The 12,771-nt window shown below is 41.6% G+C and overlaps 1 protein-coding gene across 1 annotated transcript in view; it reads left to right on the top strand.

The window, feature by feature from the left end:
• Window positions 1-12,771, top strand: part of LOC311205532 (uncharacterized protein) — a gene marked incomplete at its 3' end in the record, with an annotated part of 51,540 nt that overhangs the window by 16,282 nt on the left and 22,487 nt on the right. The window contains exons 9-10 of the mRNA XM_084279985.1: window positions 420-584; window positions 2,064-2,433. Coding sequence (XP_084136111.1) covers window positions 420-584; window positions 2,064-2,433 — 535 coding nt within the window. The remainder of the gene's footprint in view (window positions 1-419; window positions 585-2,063; window positions 2,434-12,771) is intronic.

Raw genomic sequence — 12,771 nt, forward strand, 5'->3', positions numbered from 1 at the left:
CTTTGGTTTTGGTTTTATGCCTTAAATTGCTGCTGTGTTTTGAAAGTCCAGGTTGTAAAAATGACCTATGAGTTTTGTGGCAGCTGGAGCTTTAAGCATTCAGTTGTGCTACTAGAACCACTATTTTCCAGATAATTCAGTGATAACTATTTGTTTGTTTAGAGTTCAGAAAAGAATATTCAAATCTAGTTAATTTTGCAGGTGTCTCCAGCATACTGAATTCTAGAAGGTCTGATTCTACAGATGTTTCAGGCTTAGTATAATTATACGTGTTTAGATAATAGCAGGATTAGGGCCTAGAACAATGATTTAAGTGGGGAAAAAAGAGAATTTAGGGATCTTTTTGTTTGCTTGCTTGCTTTTTCTTTTTTTTGTCTTTAGAATCCATTTTTTTATTACTCCTATTGCTCACTCTTTAGTTTCAGATGAGAAGATCTATGATGCTTATGTCCTGTACCCAAAGAACAGAGCGAGTTGCTTGTATTCATCAGATATTTTTGCTCTGAAGATACTGCCAGAAGTCTTAGAAAGACAGTGTGGATATAACCTCTTCATCTTTGGAAGGGATGATTTACCAGGAGAAGGTAAGCTGTCTGAAGACAAACTACGCTCACTACTTTCTCACTGGCAGCTGCAAAGACAATTTGGAAACAGGCAGTCTATCAGATGTGATTCTAAGTTTCTCCCAACCATTGAAGGAGCTATGATTTCCTTATTCTCTCTGATAGAGAATGAGAAACACAGCACTAAGTGCTCCCATGGAGTCTGTTTATCTCTGCCTTTCCCTTGTCGTTATATAGCTCTTCCATGTTTTTTCAGTGTCTGGCTAGCCTAGACATCTGGAGATGGAAGGTTGCTGAGGGGAAGAGGAGTTAAAATTGTGGTTGGGAATGATGACTAATGGCAGGAAACATGGAGAAGTAGGTCTCATGAGTGGTGTGAAAAGTGTCGGTTGCTTTGAGGTGCCATTTGACCGGATGACGTCTCTACTGTTCTGTTTTTGTTTGCTCTGAGAATTGCTGTCAAACCAGCAGGATGCAATAAAAGGTATAATGGATGTTTAGTGCTCCTGGGAAAAAGGATACAAAGCAACACTGGGTTATCAGGAACAAACAGCTGTATCAAAGGCTACTTATTCCTAGAGAAAGTTCTTTCTTACTAATCTTTGACTTCCTTGCAAGGCTTCAGAATCCTTGTGGGGGCTTCCTCTGCCCATACAAGCATCACGTTTAAATTTCTAGCATCTGCCACTGAAAACTGCAAAGGCTGTGCCACTGGCTGCTGATGTGAGGTGAAATGGTGAAAGTTGTCTGAATCCTTCCTGGCCTTGTGCCTTAAAAAGCATAGTACTGAGACTGAGTAAATCTTTAGAGTAGGCCTCAAATAGAAGATTTGTTTAAAGAAAAGAAAAAAATGGTTGTGAACAAACTTACGTGAGGTGGTTTGTGGGCGACTTCTTTTACATCTGAAGCCTTTGGTAGTGGTTTGAGAAGGGTTCCCTGAGAAGTAGAATTTAAAGTGCTGATTTATATTTCCAGTTTGAAAAAACACAGTAGTCTGTTCTCAGGGTTAACCCATATGGATTTTGTGTGGTCTATTTACCATATTTTTCTGGTTTAGAATTAAATGTATGGAATGCCATTGAAGGGAGCATTCTTTGCTCTCTCTTCCACTTACATGTCACAAAACCCAGTTAAGTGTCTCAAAATGAACTGTTTAAGGAAAAAGGTGATAGTTCTATCTAGACCTACAGGTTTGGAACTTGGGTTGTTTGGGGTTTTTTTTGCAGTTGCACCTATAATGGTAATAAAATGGCATTAGCAAGACAAGTAATAGTTTGTGCAAGACAAGGATATGGACATGCAGTCTGATGGGGTCAGACTGTGTTGGCCAAATCTCTAGTTGTTGGCTAACCCAACAGAACTGCTTGCATCTGTCTGTATTTGTGAGGTAAAGTGTGTTGGCTCAAATATCAAACAGGGAATGAAGCAGCTGCGACGTGTTAATAACAAAACCCCTAGAAACCATACAGCTTTAACTGTGCACAACCTTTTCCACTACAGCTGTGATCAGCGTTGCTGATGAAAAAATCCGTCAAAGTAGGAGAGTGATAATTGTCTTGGTACCAGAACCTTCCTGCTACAGTGTTACAGAAGATGTGTATGAAAAGCAGCTAGCCATGTATAATGCTCTGATCCAAGAGGGCATCAAAGTAATCCTCATTGAACTTGAAAAAATACAGGATTATGCCAGCATGCCAGAAGCCATCAAATATGTTAAGCAAAAGCACGGGGCTATCCAGTGGAAAGGGGACTTCTCAGAAAGGTCTCACTCAGCCAGCACCAGGTTCTGGAAGAAAGTGCGCTACCACATGCCATCCAGGAAAGCATCATCTTCATCAGCACTGTGTTTGTTACCGAAAGACTTCAACTCTCCCTAATTAACAGCAGAAAAATGACACTGACGGACTCAGTTCACGTAGTTGGTGGTGGGTTGGTTGAAGGTCACATGTATCTGCTTTGTGAAGACAATCTCCTCCACGTGTTCTGGATTGAAGGTACTACAACTTCGTATGCAGTTGTGAATCATCCTTTCTTCTGGCCAGATCAACCTAAACACCTTGTGATGTTGTCAGTAGCACAGTGATGACATAGAAGCCATGTAGGAAGTACGTGAGGGCTTTTCCAAAAATTGCACTGTGATTTGGAGGAATTATTTTGGTATTAAAAATGGAAAGGGAAAAAGAAACCTATAAAAAAAACTAGAAAACTTGTTTTCTGCAATTAAAGGTTGAATATGAAGGGAACTATAATAATTTTAATTGTGATACTATGTAATGGTCATGGCTAATGCCAGTAAATGTGTTTGTTTCATTTTTTTTAATGAAATGACACAAATCTTATTTGTTACAAGTTTGTTATTTGCTGCCTTGTTCAGTGTGGTGAAAGAGAAATCCCTCTGTGTTACTGCATCAGTGTGTTGCCACCCAAAAGAAGAGGTAAGAGACATTCCAGCCCCCCAGAAGTGCTATTGAACCTGACAAAGCATCTATACTCTTCCTTCATCTCTTCTACATTTTAAAGAGTTGCACCATTTTTAGTCGCTTGTCCAATGCAGACATCATAAATACACCACTGTAATGATGTACTGAGTCCCAAAAAAATAATCTCCAGAGGATGATTTTTTCCCCACTTAAGTGGTTTAGTTTACTTGTCCTTATTATTTAAGTGGAACAATTTAGCTAAAAACACAGATCCTCTCATGGGGAGTACAGGGTGGTTGGCTTTATCTCCATCAACCTTGAGGACAAGGTCACAGGGTTTTAGGATACCCATTTCTTGTGGGTCACTGTTGCTGTGGTAGAGCAGGTCTTCCCTCCTGTTCCCAGCCAGGGTGCTGGCTCTGGGATTTGTTGGCTCTGAAAGCTGAGCCTGACTGAACAGGCCAATGTGGTAGAAATTGTTCTGTTCCTTGGAATAGTTCTCACCCCAGTTAGTTAGTTTATCTGGTTCCCAGGGGGTTCAGAGTGTAATGGGAGGAGAAAGGGAGCAAGAGAGCTCTGGGTGTGGTTAGAAAATTGAGCTAAAATAGGATTTTTTCCCAGAACTCCTTAAAGTAAGAAATACCGTGTTGGCACCTGCAGCTGCTTGCTTTTCTCTTTTCCCTTGATGGTGTAAGCAATCTGAGGTGACTGTGTACTTAATTTGGCTGCAGCTGGATGAATTGAGGCTGGAATTGCAGCTTCCATACAGTTTTTTGTATGGAGTTTGTAACAGTCAATTACTTTTTCAGGGTAGGGACTGATTTTAAGAAAAGATCAAATCTGTTTAATGCCTAAGGATTTTATAGGAGAAGGAGATGTGAGAGCCAGATTGCTTGTGCTTTTCAGTCTTGACAGTTTTGAATTTAAGAGATCTAGTTGTATATGAAAGCTTCAGGATTTGACTGTTTCTGTCTTTTTCTTCTATGTGCAACTCTGAATCCTTATTTGTGTCATATCATTTTCTATCTTGCGGCTCGTTTTGCTCTCCTCCCATTCAAACTCCAGACTATCTTCTCCCATCCAACTCCCTTACCTTGGAGCAAGCAACTTGCTGTGTCCAACTCTGTCACTGTCCTGCCTGTCTCTGCAGGTTGTTGCTAATACAGCATTAGGCAGAAATTTTCCCTTTCAGTTGGTCCTTTGATACCTCCCCTTTTTCATCTGACAAAACATCATGTTCTGCATCCTTCAGAATTTTCACTTACTCCTTTTGACATTGCAGTGTTGGCTCTTTCTTCTTTCATGGCTCAGGCATTTATCATCTTATCTGTCCTCAACCAAAGAAAAGTGATGGTGTGAGGTGCTATCCCGCGGAAGAACTGCCTAGTGAATGCGTGTTCTGCCTGACAAGTGACAATACTATGGAAATAGGTTCCTCTCCCACCTCAGGCAGTTTGGTTACCTCAGTGTGTGCTGGAATTTGAAACTGCTTCTTAGAGATGGTGCCTTCTGAGCTTTGTGAGTCGAGTGCGTGTTTGGCCAGAATGGATGAAGAATCTCTTCCTCTCAGGGGAGTGGGGGTTGGAGGGAGCGCTTGAAAGATCAGAGTATTTCAAACTGTCATGGTACTGGGGTGTTTTATTGATGAATGTCACGTACGTATGGATTAATGCACAGGATTATATTTTCACTCTGTGTTTTAGTCAAGACAGAAGTGTCAAGGGAGGGATGGTTTGGGTCATGAAGTGCTGTGTTGACTTAGCTGTGGCCCGCAGTCAGCTTTTAAATACAGCCTGTGTTTGGTGACAGCCTGTCGTAGGGCAGGAGAGCCTTGAGATTCATCTGAAGTTACTGACATGCATCTGAGCAAGGACAACTGCTGTGGTTCACATGGGTAGAAGAACATAGTGGGTCAGAAGCTGTACAGTTTGGTCACAGAACTCTTCTCCAAGAAGATCCCTGTATCGAATGTGAAGACTAGACACTGGAAGTGTGGTATTTGTACACTGAGGACTGGGGTGCAATACTGACTTTCTGCTTCCACCTCGAGAGCTCGCAGTGTGCAGGCCAGCCAGCATTTCTGGCAACCTCGGGCTTTCTGAACTATTGCTTTGCTGACTGGAATAGATGGTATGAAGAACTGCTACTTGTTATCCCGGCCTTTGGTGGAAAGTTAATTTACTGAGCCAAAATATTGTTGGGTTTTCTTGGTTTTGTTTTTGGTTTTTGGGTTGTTTTTTTTTTTTCAATTTGTTCCTTTGAGATATTTATACAACTGGTAACAGAAGTTTTCATGTGTGTTACGTAAAGGCAATTTGAAGAAAGGTCCATTTTTTAATTCAATAAAGCACTACATACTTTTTTTCTTACAGCACTGCTGGTTTTTTTTAGAGAAGGGCAGCCAGGCTGATGAATGGGCTGGAGGGCAAATCATATGAGGAACGACTGAAGGAGCTGGGGATGTTTAGCCTGGAGAAGAGAGGAGAGACCTTATCACCTGGAGGCCGAGGAGGGACCTTATCACCACCTACAACTACCTGAAAGGAGGTCAGCCAGGTGACAGGAGATAGGACAAGGGGAAATGGCACAAAGCTGTGCCAGGGCAGGGTCAGATTAGATGTTAGGAAAAAAAATTTCACTGAAAGAGTCGTCAGGGCCTGGAACAGGCTGCCCAGGGAGGGGGTTGAATCACCTTCCCTAGATATGTTTAAAAAAAGGGTAGATGAGGTACTTAGAGCTTAGGACAGGTATGGTTGGACTTGATGATCTTAAAGGTCTTTTCCAACCTTGTGATTCTGTGATTCCTCCGCTAGAGCGTGCTGAGAAGGAACGGCTGCAAGCAGCAGTGTCTGGAACAAGACTGCCCTACTAGCTCTTCATTCTGGTTAATGAATGCGTTTTGGGAAAGGGTCGCACAAACCATTGTGTTAATCTGGTCTTGGCACACCATCAGCACTAACCACCTCGCCCTGTCTGGGCACATGGGAGCTGTGAGTCCGGTTTGGTTTTCTCTTGCGCTCTCCTTGCAGTGAGGTGAAGCGAGAGCAGCCCCGAGGCTACTGCCTCACTCTCTGGGACCAGCCCCATCCCCAGCAATGCCCCCACTGAGCAACCTTCCGCTGCAGCTGATCTCAAGAGCTGGGGGAAGTGTAGAAGACCTCAAATGGAGGAGCTGGGAAGGGGAGGAGCTGGGAAGGGCTTCTCGGCACTAGTGGAGAGGCAGCCTGCTCTGCTTGGCTCCTTGGGCAAGCCCTGACTTTGTCCAAGAGAGCTGTAGGGGCTGGTCTTGCATGAGACCTCGTGTTGATTTTGGAGGGGCTAGTGTGCTTAGCATAGGTTTTACAGAATGTTTTTTTGATCTTATTAGATAAAAGGAGTTTATAAAAGTATGAGTTTTAAATGTGGTCTGTACTTTTTGCATTCTGATGGCTTTGAACTTGAAAGCTGTTACTGAATACGATTTCCGACATGTAATGCCAGCTGTGTTTACTTGATAGTTTAACCCTGGGCTTGTTTCTGCACGCAGTATAGATAAGCAGATAAGAAAGCCATTAGACGAGAAGTTCTGAAATGAGGTTCTGTACAGTTCAACTCTCAAAGTGTTTTAGACTCTGAGAACTTCTGTTAACTTCTGTAATGTCTAAATCTGTCTTTAGCCTCGTGGGCTGAGATAAACAGCTTAATAGGATAACAAAGAATGAGACAAATGACCACACCACGAAGAATAATACAAGTGATGCACAAGTGCAATTGATCACCACATGCAAAAGGCAAATAAAACAATCCAACAGCCTGTTTCTGAGAAGTGAATCCATCTCCCAGCAGCTGCCCCAGTTCTCTATATATGGAGCATGACGCCGTATGTTAGGGAAGATCCCTCTGGCCAGCCTGGGCCAGCTGTCCTGGCTGTGCTCTCCCAGCTCTTTGCACACCTGACAGGGCGTGGGAAGCTGGAAAGTCCTTGACAGAGTGTGGACACAGCAATTACCCATCAGTGTATTATCAACATTATTGTCATCAACATGTAGTATACCAGCTACAAGGAACAATACCAACTATATCTCAGATGAAACCAGGACAAAGTTCCATTTCCCACTGACCCCAACTGAATAAGAAGCAAAGTCCCACTTTGTCAGCTGCTGCTGCTTCATTTTTCAGTCCCTGTGTTCAGACTGGGCTGTTGCTTTGTTCACCCAGCAGCCCTGGATGTTGTTCCTTCCCCAAGCAATCTCCTTTCTGCCTAGGCTACCAGCGTAAACATAAATATTTTTACAGTTCCAGTGTTGTGGGTTTTTTCCAAAAAGGCACTGCTATGACTACAAATGTTGAAAAATTACAAACATAAACCAGCTGTTAAAGGGAGTTACAGAAGCCTGCAAGCTGTGTCATGTACCATGCTGGTCCTAAAGCCAGATGATTGTTCAAACAGTAAAGGGTGACAGTGAAGGTGTTTGCTTCTGGCTAGAAAAGGAAATAATGGAGAGGCAGGAGCTGATTTGAGATGTTGAACTGATGAGTAGATGAGGAACTTAACAGCCAAAAGGCTATTTTTTAGTTTTCCTTTTTTGTTTTTTAATTTTCTGAATAACTTGAATATTTGTCTGCTACACAGGATAGATATTTCACAAGAAAGCTTTATTTTTATCTAAAATGGGTATTTCTTGTACCATAACAATGCTTTCTCCTCTTCTTCCCTAATTTGTAATATTTTTGTTAAATATCTTGGTGGAAGATTTTGGTCAATGCTATGTTAAAACACAACAGCCCAAGCAAGTAGAAAAAAAACCCTAAAAAAATCTATGCCAGGTGAAATGAACAAGAATTCAGGTACAGATCTGCTTTTTTTTTTTGCAGTTCATTAGTGAAATGGAATGTCATCAGCTTCTAGTTATATTTCTGGGCTAATCCTATCCCACTTGATTTATAGGCATTTTTAGGCTGGTCTTCTTTTTTGGATAGCATGTTGTATTTGAAGCTTTTTCTTTTGTTTTATTCTTAGAAACAGTCCCTTCGTCCCTTTGAGAAGAAAATGAGCTTTTTAAACACCCACCCCCCCAAGCCCCAAACAACCAACCACAACAATAAAAAACCCCCACCAAAAACCCCCACAACCCCAAAAAACCCTGCCAAACCATTTGTTTTAAATTACACTTGGTAACCAAATAATTTGTCTATTCCATCGTCAGGTTAAGTTAAATTCATCTATTTCAGTGCTGTGCTTGATGTATTTATTGTGATTGTTTAGACTTGTTGACATTTGAAAACCTTTTCCATAATCTCCCCAAATTACTGGATTTCCCTTTGTGTTTACAGATAAAAAAAAGCTTTCTTTGATTATGTACCTAGTGATATTAATGGGGTTAGTGTGGGCTTCTTGCACAGCAGAAGTATTTTGTAAGCTTTGCTTCGGTGAAATATTGGGATACTCAGAGAGGAGCGTAAAGGGGAAATGCCAAAGAGGCACATCTCGTGGGAATGGCTCAGACTCATGCCATCTCACTGACTTCTAACAGACTCCAGCAGAAAACTAAGGTGGTACTTAAGAAGGTATGGCTTTGTAAGAGGGCATTTCATCAAAAAGAGGATGTGATCACTATGTATTATCTTCCTGCTTTGCCTTTGCCCTTCTCACTCCACTTCCCCAAACACCCTGTTAGGCTTTACAGTTGGGCCATCCTCCTCATTTCAGGATTTGGTCTGACATCTGCAGGCTCAACTCCTGTGTGCTATGGGTCAGGCAGAGCAGCAGTGGTATCACCAGTTCTGCTGGTATTATTTACTGGAATGCTGGCAGCACCAGCATGCAAATTGATTTTAATCTGACTTTAAAAAAAAAAAAGTTTATTGTAGATTTGGATTTTTTTTTCTCTTTGGGTTAGTGAGCATCAGTTATCCCTCATCTTATATTTTTAATATTTTTTTTTTAAAAAGGAAAATCTAGACACAATTGGTTGTCTTTGAGAGAGATGGAATTTGTAAGAGCTGGACATGAGGTGAAATCCCAAGAGTTGTCAAAGTTGTACAAGCCAGTTCCTCAGTCTCTTTCATCATTGGAGTATGAGAACGTAAGACTTTTATCTGTTTTGAATGCAGACTGTTTGAGACAGTGGCTGTATGCAGTTATGGAGTACCCAGCTACATAAAGCTCTGCTTATGGTTAATTACTTATGGGTATACTATTGTAATAGAAATATTTAATATTCATAATCTTTATTCTCTGTTCTTAGTATGTTGTAAAGAGGTTTAAATGATTTTTAAGTACTTAAGATGATACAAACTTGTCCACCCCACTGTGCTCTCAAAACAGAGCTGTTTTCCTAGCATCGACTTCTTTCCTTTTAATATATAAAAGGTCCTTTTCTTGATGGATGCTTCTACTCTGCAGTGCAGTTCAATGCCAAGGAATTGCAGATAGAAGGCCACAACCATTAGTTTGTGTGCCATACTGGGCATGTGGGACACTGACATGTGTGCCTCGTTGCAGCACACACTGCTTTAAAATGACCAAGTTATTAAAACAGTGAACATTTCCCTAGTTAAGAACAACAAAGTTATCCCTAGTTGCACTAGTGTAATGGAGAACAATTTATGTGGAGACTTGGACAACTGAACCTCTAGAAGGAGCTTTAATAAAACACAGAAAATTTTTAAGTCAAGTCATGAACTTCAGAATAAGTATAGATCCAAAGCTTTGGAGTTGTTCCAAGCACTTGACTCCAAGACCTTGTTTCTTTTTTCCCAGTAAGTGAACTGAAACATTCTGTTCCTTTGCTTCTACTGAAGAAGCTCACAAGCTCTGTCTTACAACTTTCTGCCAGTGATTATCATGTGTATGTAATTATAAATGCATTTTATAATGTGACCATGAACTTGGTCGAGTAGACCTATGCAATGTATCTATAGCACCCAGAAGGCCTGGACTTAGGAAACACAAGATGGGAAGGGGCTTCTTCTGTACCTTGACTAGATCATTCCCACCTTAGGTGTTCAGTTATATTGTTCTCTCTGCGATTTATCATACTTAATCCTAACAAAGCAGTTAGGTTTCTCATCTCCATTATTGCTGTTCATTAATTTAATTCAAGCTGATTCTTAGAAACTTATAAGTTTGTAGCTCTAATGTATTTGATGGCTGAGACATGTTCTTGTCCTCCGTTGGTATCTACTGGATATGTTTATAGACTGTGGTTGTAGTCTGTCTTCAATTTAACCTAGACAGGCCAAAACTATTAATCCTTCCTGACAGGTAAGCTTCTCATTTTCCCTAGCACATTAGCAGTCCTCTTCCCATGAGAAGTCTCTTCAAATTTGCTAACATGCTGACCAGGGCAGTGCAAAACATTTCAGCCAAAGGTGGGCCGATACCCTGAACAGTATTGCCAGGGCCCTGAACAGGAGGCCCACGTACATGGAGGAGTTAGTGGTTCGCGTGAGAGCCGATGTGAGTAGGTGCAGGCCTGAGCTGTGCTGATCGTGCCAGGTGGCTGCGGGACACCCTGTGCCAGCTCACCCTAACGGAGAAGCCTGAAGGCAGCTCCCACTTGGCACCTTGTGATGACTCCGCCTGCACGTCTCAGCTAACCCTGAAGTTCTCTGTTTTCATACAACATTCTTTGTTTGACAGTAGAAATGATGAATAGAGTTGTCTTCTTCTAAGGACACCTCATAAAATCTTTGAAGGCTTCAGTCCTGGCAAATCTCTGTGCAGACAGGATTTGCATGGCATGCCACACCCTGCCCGGAGGTCTGGCTGATGCTCTGGGTTCCCAGCACATGAAGCAACATAAAATCATCTGTGTGATCTCCTTTTACCTTCTTGGGTTAGCTCCAAGGAACCAATTTTAAATTAATATCCCCCAGAGGCTGAGCACCTTTCTCACTGGGATCTATAATGAACGCTTACATCAGTGCATTACAGGTGCCTTAGGTACTTCTCTAACCCTACTAGAAATTGTTCACTGGATTTAAGACAGAACTAGTTTGTTGGGGGTGTTTTAGGTGTGTTTTATACATATACCATATTGGTGAGTCATAGGAATTTTTACACTCAATTATTCTTCTTAGTCTGTTATTCTGGATGACAAGCTGTTACTTTTGTGCAAGGAAACCCCCCCCCCCAAAAAAAAAAATCCAAACAAAAAAAAGACAATAAAGTGGTGTAATTCTTGAGTGCACAAGGAGAACATGAGTTAACAGTGTTATGAGCCAGGCCTCTGGGTCACATACTTCTCTTTCAAGTACTGTGTTGTTGGTAAATTACATTAGAAATCTTCATTTTTCGTGTGCTGACAGCACTGATGAAAACATCGATATGAAGGCAACAGCTGCTGGCCTGGTGTGTTCCCTCTGTGCTAAGTACTATTGCCACACCTTGGCTCTTCCCTTTCCAAGCATCTGCTGTCATCTTTCACTAGCTGGCTTCCCAGCAGCCTTGCAATTCTGGTTTTGCAGTGTAAGTCAGCTTTCTCCACTCAACCATACTAATTGGTTCCCAAGATGAAGGTGATAAGGATATCAAAACAAACCCAAAAGACTAATGTGATGTGACTGAAAACTGCAACATTACTGCTGTATTTTCCATTTCCAATTTGGCACCCCTAGGCTGAGAGAGTTGAGGTTGGTCAGCCTGGAGAAGAGAAGCCCCAGGGGAGATCCTATAGCGACCAGCCAGTACCTGAAGGGGCCTACAGGAAAGCTGGGGAGGGGCTATTTACAAAAAAAAAAAAAAAAAAAAAAGAAAAAAAAAGATTGTGGCCACACACCACATAGTTTTGCCCTAAATATACTTCCGTCTGCCTTAGAGATGTGGTGTGACTCTAGCTTCTTTTTTCATATAGAAGGGATGGTTTATAAGGAGAAGGTAAAACACAAGATTACTGAATTCTATAGTTTTCTTTACAAAAGTAGCAGTCAACGTTTGCTTTTCATTGTCACTTGTCCTAAAAACAAAAATCAGGTCAAGCACTGCCCTAAGTCAGTTGGTGTGGAGGACCTGGAGTCTGCACAGTGTGCATTCAAGAGACTTTATTTCAGACTCACTCCTGTCAGGTACTGTTGTCAGCATGCCTAAGTAGTTGGAGTTTGCCATCAAGTTTTACCTCTTCAGAATCTGCTTCATGACTGTTTGGTGATACAAAATGTGGGGAGTGGGGATGAGAGTGAGATCAACTTGAAGAGCGCTCTCCTGATCCTAAGAAAAACGTTAATACAGCCACATGCATATGTCCAAAGGAGATGAGTGAAAAGGGCGAGTTGTTGATACTATAAATTGAGGAAGCCAATTTATCTTGAAGGCCCAAACAAAACTATTGGGAGATGTAGAAAAGCAAGAGGTTTGAGTTAACAAAAGGCAATGGTCTGAATTCACCTCAGGCAACTTCCATCCCACCTCTACCTAAATGAATGCACTCACTGTGATTTTCTTCTATGCATAACTCAAAAGGATTGAATTATTTATTGCAGGTAACATTCTCACTTCATTGGTTATATGATATTTACCAAATAACTCAACCAGATGCATGCAGCCATGCGATGGAAAAAGAACTTCACAGTGACGCCTTATTTAACAAATACATTTTGGAAAAATGCAGTATACCACAATTATCTCCGAGTCCAGTCTCTTCATTTGCACAGAAGTAGCCTTCTTTGAACACCTCCCTCAGTCTCAGGAAGATAAACCACATCATAATCGTTGCTCTGCTGGAACACACTGTCAAAGATAGTGCTGACGAGTTGTGTTAGAGCCCTCCCTGCCCTAATTACAACAAATCACTCACAGAGCTATAGGA

This window comes from Gallinula chloropus (genome assembly GCF_964237585.1).
Source record: "Gallinula chloropus genome assembly, chromosome: 1".
Classification (NCBI taxonomy): Eukaryota; Metazoa; Chordata; class Aves; order Gruiformes; family Rallidae; genus Gallinula; species Gallinula chloropus.